This window comes from Larimichthys crocea, chromosome XXIII, assembly GCF_000972845.2.
Source record: "Larimichthys crocea isolate SSNF chromosome XXIII, L_crocea_2.0, whole genome shotgun sequence".
NCBI classification, from domain to species: domain Eukaryota; kingdom Metazoa; phylum Chordata; class Actinopteri; family Sciaenidae; genus Larimichthys; species Larimichthys crocea.
Genome location: NC_040033.1, coordinates 1,839,499 through 1,856,962, shown reverse-complemented (window position 1 = coordinate 1,856,962; position 17,464 = coordinate 1,839,499). Strand labels below are relative to the sequence as shown.

Genomic DNA, 17,464 nt, shown 5'->3' with positions numbered 1-17,464 from the left:
TGGGGGAGTATTCAGTCGGTTGCAATCTGCAACTTCACCACTAGGTGTCGCTAAATCCCACACACTGGACACTTTAAGTATTTACCGCTTCTCTGTGTTTATGTCGTTGAAAATGGAGTATCTTTGTGTTTTGGACTCTTCAAACTAACTTTTATTCCAGGGTTGTGCGATGGTGTGTGAGGGTATTTGTGCTTAACGTAACCGCTGTGAAACAATCATTTATTTCGCCGATCAACCGGCTTTATCGATGCCGGCGCTCCCGCACTCTCGTTCACTGTCAATGTCACTCGACCGCGTTTCGCTCGTCGTAAACTATCGGACACAAACCAAATGAAACTTCTTTGTGTCATTATTTATATATAAGATTTAGAAGCTGGGTACGTGAAGTAAACAGCACCAGAACACAACAGGAGTATCTAGTCTCAGTTTAAGAGACATTTTAGTCCGACTGTGGAGGGTTTAACATCGGGTTTCCAAAAAAGTTGGACCCACAGTTCGCTGTGTTTTTTGGTCAACACAAAACGCACTACCCCCACTGAAATGAATGGAGAATAAAAAAGTTTTTTGTAGGTTTCTTTGGCGCCAGGTTCAGTCTGAATGTGGCCTAATCACCACAAACTCAAGTATCATTAATTGGAGCTACAATTGTTGGTTGAGTTGAAAAGATTTCGTCCGCCATTCATCATTTAAGGTACTCATTATTGTTTTTTTTTTAATCAAATGCGGTTGGCTGATCATTCTTTATTCCCCGTTCAGGTCTAAATGGATCTCATCCCGTCATGACTTTCAGTGTTGTAATATTCCATTGTTGGGCGTCTTCTTTTTATGATAAATATGCAAGGTCAGTCGGCAGGGTTCAAACATGCCTTTGAAGGATGCACGTCTCATGACCGTGAGCTTATATAATGAGACTCGAGCTCATCTGCTGCAGAACCGCCTGACGCATCAACTCCCATTGCCGCATTGTCTCTCATGTGATTGTCAAGGGCCTCGCTTCATTTGTTCGCATAGCAAGACTAATCAAGGACATTAGCCTCGGTGTCATGTAATTCGTCATTGATTGTCTTGTTGGCCCTCACTGCAGCATTGGCTACACCATTACTCCTCTTGTACAACAGCCCCTACCTTGTGTTACTCCCGGATCGAAAACACCTCCCCGCAACATGTCAGGATTCATTTCCATGTTTTATTTAAGGCCTCCTCGAGTATCACGAGCACTTTGAGCAGGATTGAACTTTTTGTTTCTGCTGCAGCGCTTTTTTTCCCTTGCAGACAGAATCCGCCGGCTCCAGCGGTGTCGGAGAGGTGAGAGACATGGCTGTGTTCAGCCAGACAGCTCAGAGCTCATTAAAGAGATCGCGCGGCCCAATATTTGGCGTGTGTGCTGTCTGTAGCCGATCCGCTGGTGGCTCAGCTGATTCACATTTCATTATGTGATGGCCCAACGTTTTGACAGTCTCCTGCCTGTATCTGTCAAGGCAGAATTAAATGTTAACCAAGGCTCAGACCGGGAGAAACATGAGTGCAAACAAATCGAGCTGAGAGCCAGCCAGGTAAGGGGAAACGGAGTCAGCTGAAGGAAGGAGAGAGTCGGCGGTGCAGATTTCCTCCCGGCCCTGAGGCTCCATGCACCACGCGCCATTAGGTCTAAGGCGACATCAAATATACATGGAAACGGCTTAACCATTTATCATTCATTCTTACAGATACTACTGTCTCTGTTTAAAGTCTCCAGTCTCTCTCTCTAAGACTCACCCGCCTCCCCCTTCCCATTTTTTTCCAGCCCCCTCGCAGCAGCTTGTTTCTCAAACAATGCAATATCTGTTGAATAAGAGAAGGAGCCTCAATCTGGCTACTCGCTGCAAGGGGGGGGGACTACATTTCTTCTTCAGCTTTCTCTAAACCCCTTAATCTCCGGATAAAAGCATTGGATGGATAGAGGCAAAGTAAAGTACAGTATGCAGGATCTCTATTCGCTGGCTTGAGTTTTTTTGTTTGCCCTTTGGCATGACAGGGGAAATCCCTTCATCAGCGCCGCTATACCGGGCGCACTATTGGCTTGTTGACTGATGTGGTGAGCTTGAGCTCTAGGTAGATAGACTCTAGTCTATTGTGGAGTCGCCTCACAGCTTAGGCTGAATAGTGAAAGGACACTGTATGTACTTGTGCCCCTTTTAAAGAGCCGCGGGGTTGGAGACTGAGCCCTCATCACGGGTTCCACATCCAGCTGCTTCGCGTGCACACGATTCCAACGCTGCCGTCGTCCGCGGACACAACAGGCCGCGTTGTTGCCGAGGCCCTTAACCCCCCTTCTCCACCACCACTACCACCATGAACTCTTACTGCATTGTCAATAAACAAAAGGACCCCGAGCTGAGCTAAGTGCGTTAACACTTTTAACCGACGTCGATCAGTATGCAGAGCACGCGTCCGTCTTTCCCCTCCACTGGACGGCTGAGAATTCTCAATATGTCTTTTGCGATGCCCAACGCAGGCTGAAATGAAAAGCCTTGTGTATTCTTTAGCAAGCCTTATTCTTTGACGCCTGCTGTTGTGCCGCATGTTAAACAATGTAAATGGCCAAAGCTTTTTTCTTTTTTTTTTTGCTCCTTCTCTTCTCGAGTGGGTTATTCTCAAGTCATCTCCCGGGGAAAAATGCTGGTGATTTCCATATTTTAACTGCAATATGTAGTTTTCTCTCCGAGGCTCACCAAGTGTTCCTTACTCACCGAAAGCATATTGAAATAGACTTTGTGTGTTTTTTTATTTTTCCTCCCTGCATCCTTTTCTTCGGGATTTTTAAAAATATATTTATATATATATATTATTTGATCCGTCTCCTGTTTTAATAGGATATTGCCGTTATCTTGCCTTTCTGCTCTCTGTTGCCATAATGACGATTTAAGAGTCTCACAAAAGGAAGAATACATACTCTCTTTTTTAATTCACAGGTCAAACACATATATAATGTGAATTGCAGTTTATTATCATCAGCCATAGAATGTTCAGCCAATTCTTCCTGACAATCAGTCAAAGAGTGTTTTGTTACGAAGCCAAACACTGCTCAGTCCGTGAACTAGTAAAATTCATCTTCCTTGAACTTCAGGTGAAATGTTTAAGCTGCGTGTTTTGTCTCACTCACAAAGATATTTCATTTAAATGATAGAAAACACGGGAGAAAAGAGGAAAAAAAAGGCAAATTGTCACATTTGAGTAGCTGTAAACATTCAGTCATTTAACCTTGCAAACACACAAAAACGTTCCGACTGTGCTTTTATTAGATCTCAGAGGCATTCTTTAAAAAAAAATGTTCGTCAGAACAGTTTGTTTTTCTAACGGAGAGCTTATCGGCACCAGAGAGCGGGTTCAAGCACCATCCAGATGGATAATGTGTCGCCCCAACATGCGAGAAGCAGTTTTTACTCGCGCTTCCTGTGGCGTGTTTTACCCACCGTGGATATGGGTGTGCAGCAGCGGGACGGCAGACGTTTTTTCCTGGAAAACAACAATCCACACCGAGTAGTTGAATAGTTGGCTCAAACCCTGAGGTGCCATGTTATCAGCTCTGAGTCAACTCTCTGGACAGTTGTAATAATTAAATTTTCCCATTTATCAGAGATAATATACACTATCTGTCCATGATACAGCACAGGCCGCAAGTGTTTAGGGCATGTTGTGTTGTTTGGGCTCTGTAGTACAACACATTGAATTGAAATGAAACTTTTAATTAAGTCAAAGTGTTGACTTTTTATTCACAATGTTAGTAGCAAATGATCCCAAAAGAACAACCATAGAAATTGTTTTTTTTTGCCGACCAAACAAAAACTCATTGTAACTAGCAGATAATCAGAAAACACACTTCAAACTGGACAGAAACAAAATAAAACTTCCTCAAGTTCCCATTTCTCTTTAGTTTTTCCACTCTTCCAACAATCACCAACTCTTGTTTGGTCAAACCAAGTACGTCCACTCAAAGTGTTAGTTAAGTGCTTGTTTTTACCAATGACTGACCACATAATGGACAGGATCCCTACAGAAATAATCCTTATTTCTTTACATTAAGGGTCATTCTGTGTCGCTGTCGCTCACCACCAGACTAGAACGAAAACACATCATTGTAACATAACACGTCTTTCTTAGTCTTCCCAACAATCATCAGCTCTGCCGGTCGGAATAAATCCTTCAGAGTTTGAGCTGATGGCCTTCACTCCACTACGTATTCAAAAAGTAAACAGTTTGCAGCTGTATTAATGTTCTAAATATTGTATACAACCTTTAACACAAGACTGTATTCAAGAAGTCTCCAGCAGAGCTTTACAAGAGAAGATACAAGTGTGTGCCTGATGTCTGTGGGTCATCGACTTCAACAGAAACTTACTATCAAATATTAACAAACTTAAATAAAGTCATCATTTTGAATATTTCAAATGTGAGGACTATGTATAAATTATCAAGAGCTAGAGTTCTCCCACTGTTTTCGTTTTATATCTGACAAAATAGAAAAGACTGCTCACTTACAAATTACTGTAACAGAAAGGCCAGATTGAGTCCTCAACATTTCGCCTTCACAGACTGACTTAAAGACTTAAAGGGTGGAAAAAGGTCTTGAAAGTTGAGTTTAATTTGTTGATGGTGGTCAGTGACCGGGAAAAAGTGCACCGTCAAATTTGTGTCTCAGCGAGTTGACACAAACCATCGGGCGTCTGTCATGCGTGCTGTTTTAAATTAAAGTGTGGGTAGACCCGGTAATGTTCACACTTAATGGAAAAGTACCTGAGCTCTGAGAACTGCTACCCGGTGATTTAAAACTAAGCTCCAGTCGTCGTGACTGAAAACCGAAAAGACAGACGTCGCTTTCCAGTGAAATACAGGCATCTTCGTTGAACTTTTCACTTAACTAAAAGATTAAATGTTCCTTTAGGGGTTAGGAAATATATTTTAATTAGAGCTGAAAAGATTAGTTGATTAATAGAAAAAATAATTGGCTGCTATTTTAAAAAAATCGATCATTCTGGTTACAAGTGGAAATTGTGAAATATTCCCAACGTCCTACTTCTCTAAAGAGACGTTTTGGTTTGTTGAACTGTTGGTTGATTTAATTGATTTTCCAAACAAATTATTTATATAATGAAATAATTGTTTCAGTCATTGTTTAAGTAGTTGAGTTTGCTGGCTTTCTTTGTCGTCTGTCTTGGTGTTTGACTCTCGGTCAGACAAAAGCTGTTGGAATATGTCAGTTTGGGCTTTGGAGAATCTCAAACAACCGATCGATTTAATTAAGACTAATTTGGTAGTAGCGGGCCTTGATTTGACCTGAGTAAACTAATAAAACTAATTATCTTAAAGCTGCAAACAGGGATGTTTTTCTTGACTCAGGAAAAGTCGCAAGTGTCGGTGCGACCCATCAGAGTCGGCCCTCATTGAATCCACCCGGACTTCTTCTGTTTCCACCTAAATTTCGGATGCGTGGCTCCGACAGCGAGCAGAAAGCCCAAATCGAGGTTTCAGAACTTCTCTTTGGAAGCTGAAGGCTCATGTAGTGAACGCTCCATTCATGTTTTGTTTTTTCTACAGTTTTACTGTTCGACAACAACAAGTCGAAATCGTGTTTGTCAGCGGCAAACGAGGCAATCAGAGTTTTCAGTTCAATAAAACTTAAAGATTGCGGGAAAAACAAGTTCTTTTGTTATTTGGTGGGCCGCCTATGTGTTCACATCCAATCCAGCTTGTATCTGTTTTTTTATTTTCTCTGCTGTCGCGCCACCTCATCTTATTACAGATCTCATTTAGAAATGTTCACTTGTAATTATGTTATCAGATCTCATAGTCACTGTGCTGAAACCAAACAAGGCCTGTCTAATTTCTTGTTACTTCATCATTATTAATGAAATAACAACACGGGGGCAATTTAATCGCAATACTGCCCCGCAACATTTTCGCTCATTTGCCCAAAGTGACAAGATGACACTTGCTATGAAAACTATAGTCGGCACAATCTGAGCCCTAAATTGCTGTCCTCGCCCAGTTGGAAACTGACCTTGTCTCTTTCACACCCCTTCCCTCTGTGTCTCTCTCTCTCTTTTTCTCTCTTTATCTGTTCTCCTTGGTCGACTTCTCTCTGTTTCCCGCTCTGCCTCTCCCTGTACCAGATAACTTCCCACAGATGGCTCATCAGAAGCGCTTCATCGAGCGGAAATACAGACAGGAGCTGAAGGAGATGAGACGAGAGCGGGAGCGGCAGGAGAAGGAGACCGACGAGGCGGAGGAATGCAGGAAGTGACAGCACCTTTTTTTTTTGTTTGTTTTGTTTTTTCATATTTGTGAGAGGCGAGGTGTTGGAGGCCAATCAGGACCCGCATCCACATTAAGGGCGCACCGTCTGCGAAATGTGGCGCCCGTCCAGGCGTGACGTGGCTAAATAGAGATGCCACCGGTTGATCGCGGGCGCCGTGATAGTTTAGAGACGACGGCGGCGTCAAATGGGGAGGGGGGGAACGCAGGTGAGGATAACACACAGAGTGAAGGTGTCCACGATTTTCAAAGTAAAAGCAGCACAGAGGGCAAACAGAATTTGAAATGAAGTGAGACGCCGTCATGTTTTATGCTGTTTAGTACTGTAGCACTGTCAAAGGTGGCCTTATGTTGTCTTTATGTTTGTGTTTGTTGCCCGATCTTTAAATATTGAGACGATGACTAACTTTTAAACCCCCCCCCAAAAAAAAATTACGGACACATAAAATTAAATAAACTGTTTTTTAAATGGAGTATGAAATGATAATAAACCCTCAAAGTTAATATTGTAAATAAAGTTACGGATTCTGTTCCAATGTGTCAAAAATCTGATTTCTTCTTCTTCGCATTTATTGCAACACGTAATATGTACGAGGCCTAAAACCAAAGAAAAAAAAGCTTCGAGTCAATTAAATTCAATCATTTTAATGTCACCATCTGTCTCACGTCTGCCACTCATCTTCTAATAATCAAAATGTGATTTTTTTTATTTTTTTTTATCTTGCTCCTCTCTCTCTTTTTTAACCTCTCTCCAAATCCGATTGGCTGTCTCAACAGATCTTAATTATAGATTGTCTAATTAACAATTTCCTCCGCTCTGTAGCCTCTGGATCCAGATATTTAACGGAAAAGGACGTCATATGAATTACCAACCTGCGTGCAGAGTTGGATCTTTCATGAGATTTATTGTAGATAATATATATACATACCTGCGATGGCGGTAAATGTTTTTCTCGTTAGCCCGTGGGTGCTAATAATTCAGATAAAAGTGAAATTATACTTCATAACCGTAAGAAATCCGTCCTCGAGACACCACCAGACACCCGTCCAAGCGTTAACCCTCCATTTAACATGGAAATAAATGAATGAATGAATAGAGGCTCTGATTTTAAAGATATTTAATCGTGTCATATAAATATTCAGTACAAAATATCACGTTTTACAAAGCAGATTGATGAATGGCCAATGATGTAGGGCCCCTCACACTACCACAACCTCTCAAATTGTTTCTACATTGACAAAACTCGACTGCTCAATCACATTGTCACCAACATAATATAGAGGCGAGCCCCGCGGCCGACAGTGTCTACACATCAACAACCACAGATCTATTGTATCTGGAGAAAGAGGACATCGGCGTCACCATCTAGTTGCCTCAACTTACCAAAAAAAAAAAAGAAACCCTCGAGACGTGGCGGCGCGGTAACGTTACGTGACATTTTCTCTTATCTTAGCTGAGCATGGCGCCAATGCTTGGAGGCAATTACACTCTCCATAGGAAAACACAAGCACGTCTTCGTAATGGCGATATGCTGACACTCCGTATGTAGACAGAAAATATTAAAGGAAAAAAAAAAATGCTTTTGGTGAGTGCTGCTGTCATGTTGATTTCCATTTGAGACCTCACATTGTACCTCGAGGCAGAAAAGCAGTTTTCTCAGAGTGAAGGGTTTCTAGACCCATTAAATGCTTATCGCGGCGACATTGCCACAGTCTGAAATGGCCACTTAGACAACGGGAGCTCCCGCAACAAGCTAATAAACAAAAGCAAGGGGGCAAAAAAAATTAAGAAAGAAATAGAGAGCACGTGTATACAGGAGTCAAGCGTAAAGAAATTTCCAACCACCACGTTTTTATCTGTCGGATTGTTTAATGCGCCGTCAGCGGTGTCAAGTCTGCTTTCAGAGTACAGCGAGAGAAAAAAGCGTACCGCTGTGGCAATTATGCCTTTGTGTTTTGTTATTACTGTTTCAAATGTCTGATAAATGTCAGCCTCCTCACAGGTTGGCCTTTCGATAAAGTGAGGCCACAGCTTGTTTTAGTTGCCCTGCTTTTTTTATTTTATATCTCTTGATGATATCATTCTGTCCTTGCAGTCGTCTTTGTTCCAGAACTGTTTATTCATAGTCGGAAGGTCTCAAAGTAATTTGACAATATTGCTTTTTTGTTTTCTAAATCGCATTAAAACCCAGGACTCGTCGTCTACGCTGAGATTTGACCTTATCTCTGAGTCGAGGACACACCTCCGGGTTTAAGAACCTTATTCCGTACCACTCAAAGGTCAGATGCCCCCTTTGATGAGCCCCTATATGGAAAAAAAAAAGGGCGGTCGTCCCTCGGGACATGTGTCACGTTAAAGCCTGAACACTTGGAACGGAACGGAGTACAGACGTTGTTGGGTTTTTAAAGGAAAATACTGGTGTCCTTCGCTTTTTGGCACATTTCCATGGCTGAACTGCTATGATACATTAATATACATTCGACTGTGCAGGATGATTGATCATGTAAGTGTTTAATTTATCCTCAAAGAAAGAAAAACATGTATTATATATATTTAATTATATATTATTGTCACCCCAAAACCAAGAAAATCCAGCCTTCCACTTCCCAGTGCGTCGATTTCATTCTCTAACTTAAGGCAACTCTTTTGATTCATACAGACTCCGATACTTTGTCACGTGAAGTGTAAAAGATTTGTAGATGGACATATTTAAACGCGCGTGTATAATTTTCCAATAGAAATATCATCGTTCCGACTTGGTACGTTGATTGAAATGCTTCTTTTCTCGTTTTTTTCTCCATCGCCCGGACAGATCAAATGAATCATTTACTGTAAAAGGCGAGGAAATAAAAATCACGTGATAAATTTTAATTGCGACCGTCCACGAGATGTTTAATCTAATTCGATGCTGTAGTTTCAGGCTCGGTGGCGTCCCTTCCAGGGACCGGGGAGTTCATGTGACTCGCTGTACAGAGTGAAACATTTACACGTTTCCGTGTTCGAGATGAGTGCAAAAGCCCCGACGGGACCAGTATTTTCCTCCTAACTCAGCTTGGTGCACTTTAGACTGGTGATTTTTATTAATGCGACATAAAGAAAAAGGAAAGAAATGACAGTCTGTGTAACTTCGAGAGAAAAATGGTTCTGAAGACATTCAGCTCAATAAAGAAATATTTGGTATTTCGGCTCACCTTGCAGCTGTGTGGAGATGAACATCAGATACTGTAAAAATGACAGAGTGGGGTGTTTTGTTGTGGCCGTTAAAATCCACATTCCTTCACCACAGCTGTGTGTAAGCTTTGAAGAACGTTAGCACAACTTCTGAAATTAAATCTTTATCGAGATTTCTCATCTGAGATGTTGATGCCGACGTTTTTTTTCTGGCTCAAGCTCAACTGTGGCGAAGTGGCTAATGTTGAGGCAGCCGTCGCTGAAAGGAAAGGGATCCTTCGAAAAATCCCCAGAAAACCAAAATAACTGTACAGCGTATTGTATCATATTACCGTACGTACACAAGCTAAGATAGAACTCACAATATGCAGCATGTTTTTGTCCCAGAAACACTGAAAAATACATAGGCATATCTGTTGGTTTACAAAACTGCTTGTTGAACGTGTCCATCACACGCAGCTTTGGAAAAAACGAACCGAAAAGAAAAGAAAATATCGGTATAGATATATTTGGGCCTCTTGTACGGCCCGTATACACACACACACACAAAAAAAAAGTCTTGACACAAAGTCTCTTTTCACTGCACCCTCGCAAGAAAACGCAACTAACACTGACTGGACACACAAAGCCTACGTCTGGTCACCGGAGGGGCAACTTTGAATGGTCATCGATGGCGGTTGAAAGAGCGCTCGGACAAGCGGCGCTCGTTTCTCAGTCTTTTTCGCCATTCCTCTCGCCGCACGTGCGCCAGAATCGCCCCCCGAAAGTCTCTAAACATGTGTTGTCTTCGTTTCACATTTCACTCCCCGTCTGTGTGCCAGGCTCTCGTTAGGAATCCCTGTCGCTGTCGTCGCCCCCGTACATGTCTGCCAGTTTCTTAAACCGCGGTCCCCACTCGCTCAGGTAGTTGTAGTCCTGGTCGCCCTCGGTGGTCACCGACTCGAGTGAGCTGAGGGACTCGGCCACGGAGCCGTTCCCCTCGTAGGCGTAGGTGGCCAGGGAGTCGTAAGGCGGCGCCGTCGGGTCGCTGTCGTTGTCCTGGAGCCTCTGGTTGATGAAGTCTCTCACGTCCCCGTTATTGTCCCGAGTCGGGGGCAGCACAGGCCGTCGAACCGGAGGGTAGAAGGTCTCGGGGACGATGTCCCTCCGCTGTTTGCTCTCCTCGATGGCCTCCGGGTTGCGCAGCGTGCCGATATCAAAGGCCTGGGTGTCCTCCTCTCCGCCCCCTTCATCATTGTAGCTGACGACGTTGTCTCTGACATCCTCTTTGGAGATGATCAGAGGCTCCTTCTTCCTCTGTCTCCTCAGGGCAGCAAACAGCACCACGATCACTACAGGGGGACAAAACAAAGAGAACGAGAAACAGAGTTAGGTGACTTTTGCTGTTATTTCTTTGCTCCCTTTGCTTTTTTTTTTTTGAAGGCCAGCGTCTGTCCAGGGGGAATTGTTGATGTTGCACGAGTGTTCACTGATGTTCAGGGACTTTGTAGAACAGGCTCGGCTACCATGAGGATGCATTATGTATTTTTTTTTCTACCCCGGGGGCCTCTGCTGCTTTAAGATCACAGAAGAACGCAGTTTAAGAAAAACAGCAAGGTACATCATGTACTAGAAAGAGTACTTATGATCGAATCAAACGTGAAGTCAGTCGGTATCTCTTTTTGTTTATCTGGTTCTTGCACTCAACATAGGCGGGTCATTAAAATTAGAGATTGAATTTGGCCTTTCACACAGTCTGCCGTTGCTGTTTTATCCTGGAGAGGACAGATTCTCAATATTCTGACATGACTGAGGTTGAAAACCTTTTTTTGTTTTTGGGGGGTTTTGTTGCGTTTGCTGGAAATCAACCAGGTGTGATCCAAAAATACCGTCCGTGAAACATCTGGTGCTGTGCTAGGACTTAAAAAAAGACAGGGTTAGTAATGTAAGCGAATGCAGCTGCACCACCGGTAGCTATGTTACTGCTTATGGCAGCACCGAGCACGCCTTTTTTTATTATTTTTTTTTATGTAAAAGTGCACCTGTCTTTTTTTTATCCTAAAGCACAAAGTCGGGCTGCAATAAAGCACGACGCTCTATCCCCCCCAGCCGAGATGCTGTAGATCTCTGCTGCTTTGCTGTTCAAATCAAATTAACATGTCAGCTGTGGTCACTGGCAGAATTATCCGCCCACAGGAAGCGATGAATCACATTAAGGAGTGAAATACAAAACGGCCTTTTTAACACCTGCGAGAGGCGATTTCACTTCAGTGGGAGGCGATCGGAGAATCAAATTCTCAGTGAAGCCGTGCGTGCTTTAATCAAAATCAAATTGGAAAAACAAATGTTTGTGGCGTTTAGCTGCAGGTGGATTTTATTCTCTTTGTACTCACTGAGCAGGATGATGACACAAAGCAGGATGGCCACCAGGGCTCCCGTGCTGAGGCCCGCCCTCGCCGTGAGCGCCTCGGCGTTGCACAGCTTCATTTTGCCCTCGCGGTCGCAGGTGCACACCCTGACGGTCAGGGTGCTGGTGCTGCTCTGCATCGGGAACTCCCCGTCCGATATGACCACGGGCACGTGGTAGATGCTCTTCTGCAGGCTGTTGTAGCTGTTCCTGCGGGTCAGGATCCAGGCCGTGTTGTCTGAAAACAGGATATCCAGTTACCGCGCGGCAATCGATAACCTCGGATGAATATTTCAATGAAGTCCGCTCGGAATTTCATTTGCTTTTAGAGCGGCGAGAGATGATGAACTATAAATCACATCAATGTGCCTTTCAACATGAGATGCGGTTAAGTTTAACAACAGGTGTAAAGTGCCTTATGGGAACGTTATACAGAAGACCACGAAGCGTCGGCTGAGAGTGTATCACCTTTGTTATCACGGACGGAGAAGTTGGCCTTCCCCGCGGCCTCCTGTGCGAGGCTGAAGAAGAAGCGGTGTCCTCCGAGGGGCTCGTCGGGATCCGAGGCGCTCACGGTTTGTATCCTCTGAAATAAGAAACACACGGGTGAGTAACACGTAAGAAAAGGTTGCCAGGCCAGCTCCTTCAGTTAATGTTCAGCTGACACAAGCAGCAGCAGCATTAAATACCTCGGTATAAACTTTCTGTATGATTTAAATGTCACACAATAACTGTAAACAATCCAATTAACACAGATATCAACAGTACAAGCTCGTTAAGTGGCTGCTGGCTGCTTGCTTGCACGTTAATGTTAACATCAGCTGTTGAAGGGATTGTTTGGTCTATGGGGGATTCATAAAGACAAATAGTTAACAAGTAATAAACCCCGTGGTAAACATTCAGAAGGCTTTCAGCACTCAACACGTTAGAGTACACGGAAGAGTTTTTCATTACTCTCGTTGCTGAAATAAGACATGAAATGTGTCAGAGAGCTGTACTTAACATGAGTATTTATGTTTGATGTAGCTTTACACACATGTACGGAAGCCTGAAGCGGTCAAACATTCATAGATTTGATTTCCTTTGAGTTCATTTCATCTGTTTTCTCGAGATGTCATTATCTCAAAATGTTATCCTGAGATAACGAGATCATTTTACAAAGATCTTTACAAGACTTAAATAATCAAATGTGTGATGTCATGCCGTGCTGATATACCAGGCTACCTTTTGTTTTCCTAAGATCTCGTATTAATTATGTTTTTATCTCGAGAAAATAAAGTTTTGTTTTCTCAAAATCTTGAGAAAACGATCCCATTAACTCTGGATAATATTTGTTATTTCAAGATAACGACATCAACGACTCGAGATCTTGACAGAACAGATGAGAAAACACAAGAAAACAAAGGAAATAAAACATATGAATGCATGACAGCTCAGGTACCCAGAAGCATATACCATAGTTTACGAGCTGCAATATTAAAGTAATACTTCTATATGAACATATATATAAATGTTTGTGTACTTTTGGGACTTTAAGTATATGTGCTATGCTAAAACGTGTATATTTTATTTTGAAAGCCTACCAGAGTATTTCTTCACTGTGGTTTTGCTTCTTTAACTTAATGATCTGAGTAATTCTTCCACCGCTGTGACTGAGGTTTAATATCTGTAGGATTTTATTTTAGAGATTTGGAGGAAGAAACTGAGAGCACGAACGTCACCAGATGTTTAAGTTACCCTGCCCATCTAGTTCCTCTTGATCAGAGATACAGATTTTCTCTAAGGGCTGCTAATTACACGCTGAGCTGGAAGCCGGAGTCGAGATGAAACCATGTGTCCGGTCGTACCAACCTGATTAGCCTTTGCGTTCTCGCACACAAACGTCTCGTAATTGTTGGCGAATGTCGGAGCGTTGTCGTTGACGTCCAGCACTCTGACATAAACCGGCACTCGGCTGATCTGTCGCGGGTTGTCTAGGAAACACAAAGGTGAGCACGGTGATTATTTCATTAGTTAACAATGCCGTACCGTATGACGTGTGTCATGTCTGTGTATTTATAACCAGGCACTGTGTTCCCATGCATGAGTAATATTGTTGGACAACAGTATGAAGATATTTATTATTATTCTCCACAGTGACACAGGTGATACGGGACATGTCAAAGAAATCTAATGAGATATAATTAAGGTGTACATATTTCATGATTAGTTTCTACTTGTACTTTTCCTGTGAGTATGAAAACTGAAGCAAATTATATTTGACAAAAACTGTAATTTTACCTCACAGAACACGGGAACTCCTACGGACTACCGTCCACTGAGACGGATGTAGACCAGAAACCTCTGTGCTATTTGAGGTGAAGTGAGTATTTGTGTGGAGGCAGCGTGGTAGATTAGGAGAGAGCGATATAAGGCTTCAGTTTCCCATCAGAAAGGGACTGTCTGCCAGCGAGATAAAGTGGTGAGAATACTCTAAATATAGCACACGCTTAGATTGATATTGATTTTCTTTTTTTTTTTAGGTGGCTAAAATACATTTTGTCACTGCCTCCATCTACAGCAGTACAAAGTTTAGCCTCTGTGCCGGTTCTCCAAACTTTAGCCATCTCACACAAGGCCAAACTAACACAATAAACCAAAAGAAGTTACTGTAAAATCAACTCTTCTTCCGGCAGTTCAATCCCCTTCAGCAGATTTTATTTAAGTCATCGAAACACGTTCAAGGGGAACCACCACGGTCACGAGATTTCAACATCACCGCTAATAAACTTTCTATTTACAACTAAGTCTTGTACAGCTACAACATTAAAATATACAACTGTTAATAAGCTGACCAGGTTAACAAGCTTGCAAACTGCTTTCAAAGCTAAACAATCCTATATAAAGGTGTGTAACTGCCATTAACTCAACATAAGTAAAAATGAATTAGTGGATGAGATCAATAATTCAAAAGACAAACTCAGAGCAGCAGATTGGTAAGAACGAGGAGTTTGCACATCGGAAAATTGTTCGTCTTTCCACTCATTTGCTAAAATGTACTTGTAATAACAGGATTTAACGCCTGCCTGTTTCAAATAAGGGCTCCTGTCCTCTCTGGAGTTGAATTAAGGCCATGTTTTGAGAATTTATTGTATTCGAGTGGCACTCAAGGGGTGGGAAACAAACACCAGCTATCAGCCAACACTGGGTGAACTGGCACTGCCTGTTCTAGTACTCTACAAAACCCCCTTTTTCTCACTTCACACACAGCACTCAGGAGTTGGTATCAACTCCAAAAATCCAATTTGGCCGACAGAATGAGAGGAAGTGGGTGAACAGAAAAGTCTGCTTGCCATCCCGCTGCACTTACTGAACTCCGTGGCGATGACGGAGATGTTGTGCCAGGCGTTCTCTTCCCTGTCCAGCTCCCTGAGGATGAACACTGACCCGTTGCCTGCATGGATGTTGAACACTCTGTCCATGTCCGTGCGTCGATCGATAGTGTACCTGCACAGAACACACACACAGGGATCGGCTTCTAAACGTGTTCATTCAGGCTGTGTTAAAGTGTGTGTTGTGTTCCCCGGGTGAGGGATACAGAGTATAGTCACATTCGCAGAGTTTCTCAGGTGTGAACCAGAGTGAAAATGGTCACATTTACTGGTGAGACTTGGTTAAATTGACATTCTGTGTCGTTAGAGAGCTTCCAGCAGCCAGGAGCTACTCAAAACAAGTCTGACTAAGCATGATGGACTTGTTTGCACTCTGCCGCTCTTGCTTCTTTTCATTTTTTGTATTCACACCACACAAGAAAACATTAAGAAAGATATGAAATTTTAGAGTCAATTCAGGCGGTTGTGGCCTCAGAAGAAAGGCCAACTTTGTTGAAGGAAACAAAATGAAAAGACTTACAAATTGCTTCTAAAAATCTTCAGACATTTGCTAAAAGTTGTATAACTCGCAAAAAGAAATACATTTTTTTTTAAAAGCCCTGTTTGAAAGTGAAACTTCACACATGCTTCTAAAAACCTTTTACTGTGCCTTTATATATCCAACATCCAAATTACACGCTGCTTTCGCTCTCGGATTGATTGACTGGTCTTTTATAGTCGGAGTTATTATGGCACAACCCTCGAATAAAAATCCTGTTTTTCCTAAAAAAAAAAAAATGAACAGCTTGTTTTATCACACCAGTTAATGCATTTCATGCTGCTTTCACACAGATTCCAAAAGCACAAGTATCAATGTCTTGAAGTGAGTCAGTGATGTATTGATTTTACTTCTCTGATTACACCACTCCTTTATTTCTATTTAAACCATCAGGGTGTAGGACTGGAGGATTCAGTGGCGTCTCTCGCTGGTTTCGCCCTCTCCATCCTAACATGAAGGAGAAATTACCGTACATAGGAAATCTACTTTTCTCTATATTACAATTTAAAGGTTTGAAATCACCTGCTATATTAATCTTTGGTAACACTTTATGTGCTGCCCCTGTCTATAATGCATTATAAACATACTTATTATTTGAAATACTGCGCCTATGGCAATGTAGAAAGTTTTAAGCATTCATAAATATTCATAATGCTTTATAACAACCTTCCTAACACATTATAATACCATTGTCTATAATGCATTATGAACACAGATGTGATATAATGTACATATCTATATTAATAATGCTTTATAACAACCATCTAATGATGTTGATTGATAATGTTTCTAATACATTATAAACATACTTAAAATTTGTTACACTGTGCCTATAACAGATAATCTATAATGCATTATAGACATACTTATTTGTAATACTGTGCCTATAGCAATGTAGAAAGTTTTACGCACTCATAAATATTCATAATGCTTTATAACAACCTCCATAACACATTATGACACCGATGTCTATAATGCATTATGAACACGCCTCTGATGTGATACATAAATGTACATATCTATACGTACTCATAAATAACAACATTAATAATGCTTTATAACAACCATCTAATGATGCTGATTGATGGCAATGCTTATAATACATTATAAACATATTTACAATTTGTTACACTGTGCCTATAACAGACTATCTATAATGCATTATAATCATATGCGGTACACTGTTCCTATAGCAATGTAGAAATTTATGAGCACTCATAATGCTTTATACCAATAAACACATTGAGATGCCCATGTCTATAATGCATTATAAACATACCTATAATGGGATATACTGTGATTATCTCAATGTCATAAGCACTTATGTATTCATGATGTTTTATAACAACTGTCATATCACATTCTAAAGTATCGTAATGATCAATACTTCATTCTTGGGCATGTATCTGGGTGTGGATCATTGTCAACTTTAATTATTACAGTTGTAATTCAATGTAACTGTTGCATAACGCATTATAATCACTGTTGTATAACCTGATGTTTTTTTCCTCTTTCCTTCAATGTTTTTAACAAGGATGAATAACTAAATGCCTTCCTTTCAGTCGATGACCCCACAGTGTTACATGACAGGGAAGAATACTGTTGCAACCATTTTTTCCCCCAAATATCCTTCGATGTCAGTCCAAAGTATGATCTAAATCTAGACTGAACTATTTCTGGTCTCACATTTGGAGAATACTTTAATT

General features: G+C 41.7%; 2 protein-coding genes across 2 annotated transcripts in view; one reads left to right on the top strand and one right to left on the bottom strand.

Moving 5' to 3' along the window:
• Nucleotides 1–6,838, top strand: part of drosha (drosha ribonuclease III) — a 103,903-nt gene extending 97,065 nt beyond the window's left edge. Inside the window, exon 32 of the mRNA XM_019264697.2 lies at nucleotides 6,150–6,838. Coding sequence (XP_019120242.2) covers nucleotides 6,150–6,280 — 131 coding nt within the window. The 3' untranslated portion in view covers nucleotides 6,281–6,838. The remainder of the gene's footprint in view (nucleotides 1–6,149) is intronic.
• A 1,514-nt stretch (nucleotides 6,839–8,352) lies between these two features.
• The window catches only part of LOC104931874 (cadherin-6), a 60,667-nt gene continuing 51,555 nt past the window's right edge, over nucleotides 8,353–17,464 (bottom strand). Inside the window, exons 8-12 of the mRNA XM_010746981.3 lie at nucleotides 15,199–15,335; nucleotides 13,701–13,822; nucleotides 12,318–12,435; nucleotides 11,836–12,087; nucleotides 8,353–10,794 (exon numbers count right to left, since the gene is read on the bottom strand). Coding sequence (XP_010745283.2) covers nucleotides 10,292–10,794; nucleotides 11,836–12,087; nucleotides 12,318–12,435; nucleotides 13,701–13,822; nucleotides 15,199–15,335 — 1,132 coding nt within the window. The 3' untranslated portion in view covers nucleotides 8,353–10,291. The remainder of the gene's footprint in view (nucleotides 10,795–11,835; nucleotides 12,088–12,317; nucleotides 12,436–13,700; nucleotides 13,823–15,198; nucleotides 15,336–17,464) is intronic.